This window comes from Camellia sinensis, chromosome 1, assembly GCF_055761805.1.
Source record: "Camellia sinensis isolate YWXY chromosome 1, ASM5576180v1, whole genome shotgun sequence".
In the NCBI taxonomy this organism is placed as follows: Eukaryota; Viridiplantae; Streptophyta; class Magnoliopsida; order Ericales; family Theaceae; genus Camellia; species Camellia sinensis.
In genome coordinates this window covers 31,358,649-31,366,259 of record NC_138961.1, presented here as the reverse complement: position 1 = coordinate 31,366,259, position 7,611 = coordinate 31,358,649, and the positions used below count along the sequence as shown (strand labels likewise).

Here is a 7,611-nt window from a genome sequence, read left to right as displayed (position 1 = left end):
TTTGTTATGAAATATAAACCTCAGGGGGCAAATTGTTATAAAAATACAAACCTCAGGGGGCGGGATGTAATTTCCGAAACCTCAGGGGGTATCTGTAATTTAGCCAAACCTCGAGGGGTGTATATGTAATTTGCCCTTTTTTCATCACATCACCTCTACTTTTTTGCACATCTTTTCGTAAAAAGATAAAAAGTACACTTTTTTAGAACACCCCAAACCAACCCCAAGTCTATGATTTCAGATTTAAGAGTGTTTGGAATGATCTAAATATATTTTTAAAATTTTTTTTATGAAAAGATGTATAAAAAATTAAAAAGATGATATAACTCAAAAAAATTATTTTTGTATTACACCCCAAACACTCTTAGCCTGTGTTTGGCAAGTGGGTTTGCAGGCTTTTTTGGCTATTTTAGCCACAAAAAATAAAAGGGCAAATTACATATACACCCCTCGAGGTTTGGTTAAATTACAGATACCCCCCTGAGGTTTCGGAAATTACATCCCGCCCCCTGAGGTTTGTATTTTCATAACAATTTACCCCCTGAGGTTTATATTTCATAACAAATTACCCCCTAATTTCTTATGCAAATATAGCATTCAGGGGGGAATTTGTAATTTCTCAAACCTCAGGGGGGTATTTGTAATTTAGCCAAACCTCGAGGGGTGTATATGTAATTTGCCCAAAATAAAATAGGCTATTTTAGCCATAACAAAAAAACATCACATCCAACCCATAATCATTACATTCTTCTCTCACAAAAAAATTCAAAAAAGTCAAAAAGCCAAAAAGTCCTTCCCAAACTAAGCTTTTAAGCCCAGGCTAAAATAGTCAAAAAAGCCAAAAAGCCAAAAAGTCAACCCACTTCCCAAATGGAGGCTTATTAATCAGATTTTTTTTAGTGGAATAATTGTATAGTACACTGTAAAATCTATATATCTAAAATAAATTTGAATTAAAATAATAATTATAAATAATTTTTAAATAATTAAGTTTGAATTGTTAATATTATTATTGTATTTAATAATGCATACACCAAAAATATAAGGACAAATTACATATACACCCCTCCAGGTTTGACAAAATTACAGATACCTCCCTGAGGTTTGAGAAATTACGAATTCCCCCTGAATGCTATATTTGCATAAGAAATTAGGGGGTAATTTGTTATGAAATATAAACATCAGGGGGTAAATTGTTATGAAAATACAAACCTCAGGGGGCGGGATGTAATTTCCGAAACCTCAGGGGGATATCTGTAATTTAACCAAATCTGGAGGGGTGTATATGTAATTTGCCCAAAATATAAAGATTAAGGTTCGTTTGAGAACATGTTTTTTTTATAATTTTTTAATTTTTTATGAAAAAAGTATAAAATAAAAATAATAATATAATAATTTATAATATATATTTTTATTTTTTTACTAAAATATTTTGTCTCCAAGCATAGTCAAAGGCTTAATTTGAAATTTTTAATTAAAAAATTAATATAAATTATCACATTAATTTTTTTATTTTTTATATATATTTTTATTATAAAAAATTAAAAAATTATTAAAATAAACGGACAGGCAGGTCTCATTATTTATTGAATTATTAATTGTATCGGTGTGTGAGATATGGTTCCAGACCTCGTCACTCGATACATTGTCGGGACTTGCAGACATTGATGTATGTGTTCCACTACCCGCGTCCCCACCCCTTCCCCCTCATGCGCACGTTACCCCACACCCCTTCTTTCTCTCTCTCATTTGGACAGAGTCCATCCCCAAGGCCAGGTTAAGGTATACTATGGCGGGAATTAAGTAAAATTGTATTTGTTTTAATAATAATTATTAGTGTAAGAATTGTTAAATTATTTTTATATAAAATAATAAAAAATATAAAAAATTAAATATTAATGTTCAAAAAAAAATTCTCAATATGTAAAAAATAAAAAAATTTATAATCTCCTCACTATTTTTCTAATACTACATCTACCTCTTCCATCTCAATCCTCTTTCCAACTTACATCTTAATCCCCTCTTCCATCCTAATCCATTCTCCAACTCTACAAACAAAAACAACACAACACTAAATAGCCTCACTTCCATCCTAATCCCATTCCATTCTTTACACCACAAAACAAACGGGGCCTTTAAGAATAATCCAGATCCTCTCTTTGATCTCTATTTGACTTCTTACTTGCAAGGTCATTGGGCTTACATTTGGACTTAATTTTGATGATTCGAACTGTTTACATTTTAAAATTTGTTAAATATATCATACTTTTAAAAAATCAAATTGATCAGATATCAGAAAACTACGTATTTGGATCATCGAACTAAAAATTACTTTAAAAAAAATTTAATAAACAATTTTCCGAACACATACTTTTTGATATCCTATCAACTTAATTTTTTATAAGTATGATATACTCAACAAATCTTAAAAATAGGTCCAATGGCTTAACAAATAAGGAGTCAAGGGGAAAGATCAAGGAGAATCTTGATTCCTTTAAGAAAGGGGATTAAATTAATAATCTATAGAATTCATTTAAAAAGTATTTGGTTAGAGATATAAATAAGAAGATTAATTATTCCCTTGAATTAGTAATCTTTTCATGTGATAGGACTAACAAAATCTTAGAAGGGTTGAGATTAGAAATTAAGTGAGGGGATTAGTGAAATTTTAAATGATTTTTTAGCAAAAAATATACTTTTTAGAATAAAAAAATAATTATAATATTAAAAAAATACTAAAACTTAAAAAATATTAATTTTATAGATTAATACTATCTATAATATTACTAAACCGGTGATATCTAAATAAACACTCTTTATCTTACACCTCCAATCTAATGCCACCACACCAATAATTTCTTGGGTCCAGCTTGTTTCAAGTTGAGATCAAGACTGGACTCGTCCAGTTCGGCCCATTGGGTCTATTTTTTGGGTCCGTTTTGATAATCTGAACCGATGAATGTGTAGAACTCGTCGAGTACTACATGCTTGTAAAAAATCACATTGATCGGATATCAATAGCTATGTGATCAAATTAGTTTTGTATAAAAAAATGGACGGTGAAACAATTAACGATTGATAAAAAACTGTTTTGTTCACATAGTTATCGATATCCGATCAATGTGATTTTTTACAGACATATAGTACTGGACGAGTTCTACACATTGAACGGTTCGAATTATCAAAACGGGACCCGTGGTGGGCCCCCACGGACCCAACAGCACGATCCAGTCCGATTTTGGACTGGACCAAAGCCACTGCCTAATTTCTTTACTCAATCCCACCGTACTCTTAGGCATCATTTGGTAACTCAATATTTTAACTTAAAAGTCACTAAAAAAATTTAAAAAGTCAATAACCTATACAAAAAGTAAAAAAAATTATTTTTTTTTAACTTCTTGTACATATTTTCGTAAAAAACTAAAGAGCCATTTCAAACATATAATTTTTTTTATCTCATATTTTAACAAAAAAAAATCAAAAAGTTATTAAAATAACTTATCCCCAAACGAGGTCTTAATCCCTCCACCCTATGGAGAAAAAAAAACGTGGCCTTAGAAAAATGAGAAATATTGGTTTGTCTTGGACACTGTTACGTGATGTTTCATTAATATTATAATTGGTGAAGAAAGTAGGGTTTATAAATTTATATTAGATGATTTAAAAATAAAAAAGAATATGATGAATTGTGATTGATGTAGGACATTGCCATATAACAGCCAAGACTAACCAATAATTTTTCTAAAGAAATAGTAAGGGACCTAAGACCCTCATCATCACTATGTCATCGTTTGAAAAGATGAGTCCGGGTGTGTTGGGTTAAACTAATCACAAAAAAATAAAATAAAATTTTTAGTCTCAAATTAAAAAAATATTATATTTAAATCTTAATCATTTTATTTTTTTCTATCACAAAATTTTAAAAAACTAAAAAATTTATGTTAAATGAGACTTTTTAACCCCGAATTAAAATAGCTAAAAAATCAAAAATAAAAAACAACTCAAATCCCAAACCAACTCAATGCATAGACCCCCATCATACAATATGTAGACCCACATCAACCACATCTCAACACACATAACATAGGGTCTTTCAGTCATTTTAAACCATTATTTTTTAAGTATTCATTTGATATGAATTTTTTTAATCTAACTTTTATTATTTGACTATTTTAATCTAAATAAAAAATTATGTTTAGAATAATTTTTGGTATTTTTTAAGTTAAATTCATGATTGTGAAAGTAAAAATAAAATAATTATAATTTACATGTCACATTTTATCTTATTAATTATTTTAAATGAAAGTATATTATAAATACATCTTTTAAAATTTATTTAGAATACAAATTATCTCTTATGATTTTAATAATTACATCTAGGGATGTAAAAAAAATAAATAAAACCGAGTCTACAAATCGAAACCGACTGAAATTTTAGTATTCGGTCTTTTTTCATAACATACGTTCTGTTTCGGTTTTGAAATTTTTTATACCAATACAAATCAAACCAACCAAATATTATATTTAAATATTTTTATATTTTAATTTCTTAAACATTATGTGAGAATAAACTAATATAATACACCTTTGTAATAAAAATTATAGAGAAAAACATTTATACAGCAATTTTCATATATTTTCTTTATTTATTTTTAATTTAAAATTCTATAATCTATTATAAAGCCATTTAAAAGTTCATGTAAAATTTTCTTCTATATCCAACTGACAAAACCGAACTGTAGTATACGGTCTATGTTGGTTTTTCAAGCATAAAAATCTAAAGGATTAGTTCGGTGCTAAATATACTCTCAACATCAACTGAACCAAATCATTTACACCCCTTACATCCGACCTCTTGAAAATTTTAGTTTCATAACAAATTATATTTTTTATTAATAAATTATTAAATCAATTAATTTTTTTAATTACATTAAAAAATTATTTTAATTAATAATTTAGATAATTTTATTATTATATAAAAAAGTAGTTAAAGATTTTATTTTTTAATTAATTCTGTTAAATAAAAATTTATAAAGGGTAATTTATTTTTTAAATAAACTTTAAAAATGTGCTATTTGTAATTTATTTATTTATTTTTAATATCATGTTGGACAGTCATTGTTCGACTAATGTTGTTCCAGTGGGTGACAGTATAGAGGATTGGAATTGAAAGCTTGACTTCTTGAACTTTGACAGCCCCAAAACCATTTACAAGAAGGGGGGACAAAGATCCTTATCGTACGCCTGGGTAGTGCTCACTCTGTTAACGTACACACACCTCCACTACCAGAACAAGAAATGTTTTGAGACTGATGAAAGAGAAGAATAGCCCCACAAAGGGCCAGAACCAAACCCTAGCTCGTGCGTACCCAACTGAATCTTACTGTTAAGGTACATACACAACTTTCTTCTTTCCAAATCTCTCTCTCTCTCCTCCCCCCCCCCCCCCCCCCCCCCCCCTCTTGTGTGTATGTGTACTACATGTTCACGAGAAGAATGAGCTGATTTGCGATCGAAAGATGCGATTTCAAGTTGGCTTGGTTGTAGATCTTTACTTGTTTCAGGGTTTTGGAGATGGGTTTTGTGTTCTAAACAAGCTTCGACTCAGATCTGGGTTTTGAGATCTAATAAAGATAGTGATTAGGGTTTTATGGGAAAGAAAGAAAACCCACATGGGTTTTGTTTGATTTGCCGTCACATGGTTGGCTGGGTTGGGGATTGAGATAAGGTTTTTTGGATTCTATCTGTTGGAATTTGGGGCTTCTTCATTGGATCTCAATCTATAATATATTAGATATTAGCTACCAAACAAAGTAAAGAACAAAATAGAGAAGAACCTAAAGAGCTATCTGGGTCTTATCTTTACATTTCTTTCTTGGTGGTGTAATCTAATCTCCCAATTGATTTTAGCCCAATGTGAAGAAAGGAAGAGAGCTAGGTTGTTGCATTCAAGATTAACAGCTGGGTTTCCTCTAATAGAGAGAAAAACAAGAGTTGTTGGTTAATCTGAAACAGTGAGAGTTTTGTTGAAGACATGGCGAACCGGTGGTGGGCCGAGAATGTGGCGATGAACCCGATGCGAAACACTGCAGACGACGATGATAATGGTGGATTGAATCGGCTTGGAGGACCTACAAGAGAGCAAGATTTCCTAGACAATACAACCACCAGAGACAATCTAAACCCTAGTTCCAGCAACCAAAACCCTCACGAAGACGAAGAAGAAAGCCGAGAAAACGACGGAGACCAAGCAGAAAACCCGACAGCCGGAGCACTTGGCTTTTCCAAACCGGGCACTTCTTCCGGCCGCCGACCCAAAGGCCGACCGGCCGGTTCAAAAAACAAACCCAAGCCTCCTATCATCATCACCAAGGAAAGTCCCAACGCCCTTAGGAGCCACGTGTTGGAAATCAGCAGCGGCAGCGACATCGCCGAGAGAATCGCCACCTTCTCGCAACGCCGCCACCACGGTGTCTCGGTGCTCAGCGGCAGCGGTGTTGTCACCAACGTAACGCTCCGCCAAGCGGCTGCCCCTGGCGGAGTGATTACGCTCCACGGAAGGTTCGAGATACTGTCATTGTCGGGTTCGTTTCTGCCCGCTCCGTCCCCGCCCGGAGCCACCGTGTTGACGGTGTATTTGGGGGGCGGGCAAGGGCAGGTGGTGGGAGGAATTGTGGCGGGCGCTTTGGTTGCGGCAGGGCCTGTAATTGTGATTGCAGCTACGTTTTCAAATGCGGTTTATGAGCGGTTGCCGCTGGAGGATGAGGAGGGAGGAGAGGGAGTAGGAATGCAATTGGAGCCAAATTCAGGAGTGAATAATGCAGGAAGTAATAGTAGTTCAGCATCTCAATCTCATGGTTTGGCTGACCCATCTTCTTCAATGCCATTGCCTGTATACAATGTTCCTCCTTGTCTCCTACCCAATGATCAGATGCCTCAACATGATGTGTTTTGGGCTCCTCCTCCCCCTCCCCCTCCTTATTGAGAGAGAGAGAGAAACAGAAACATGGTTTTAAATATCTGTTGTTTGTTATGTATCGTATCGGCTGATTTGTAATGGAATTTTGAAATTCTAATACCGTTACTTACTGATGTATCAGTTGATACTATTAATATTGCCGATGCTGATATGTATTCTGAAACCGTTATTTAAAATCATGAAGAGAGAGAGAGAGAGGAATTGTTTGTTTTTGCAATAAGTCAGATTCGAGTTGATGTAACCATAGCAAGGTATGACCTTTTTGGTAATACCTGTACTCCTTGTGCATCATAGTTTCTCTTTAGCTAGGTTTTCTTGTTTGATTCATTTGTAAATTTTGTGTGTTTCTTTCACTTTCCCCTTCACTTTCACTTTCATTGTCTACTTTGGTAGAAGTTTTCATTTTGCAATGTGTAGGCTAGGCAATGAAGTGGATGACAAAGTAATCAAGAAATGGAGTCTAAGCCATTGATTCATGGGATGATGAGATTGAGAAAAGAAGCTGTTCAATGGTAAGCTTTTCAAACTTGTGTTTTCATTCCCCTTATATCTTTGTTTAAAGTCCTTGGATTTGATGTTGCTTGATAGAATAATTTCTGAATTCTCTAGAACTTGTAGACCATAACTATGAG

At 33.1% G+C, this 7,611-nt stretch overlaps 1 protein-coding gene across 1 annotated transcript; it reads left to right on the top strand.

The window, feature by feature from the left end:
- The first annotated feature begins 5,190 nt into the window (after window positions 1-5,190).
- Window positions 5,191-7,314, top strand: LOC114268606 (AT-hook motif nuclear-localized protein 20). Its single transcript, XM_028209794.2, has one exon. The coding sequence runs from the start codon at window positions 6,035-6,037 to the stop codon at window positions 6,983-6,985; it is 951 nt and encodes a 316-aa protein (XP_028065595.2). The 5' UTR covers window positions 5,191-6,034; the 3' UTR covers window positions 6,986-7,314.
- Window positions 7,315-7,611: the final 297 nt, after the last annotated feature.

Excerpts from the sequence above, each read along its gene's own strand:
- LOC114268606 (XM_028209794.2), top strand. The coding sequence starts at position 6,035 with ATGGCGAACCGGTGGTGGGCCGAGAATGTGGCGATGAACCCGATGCGA.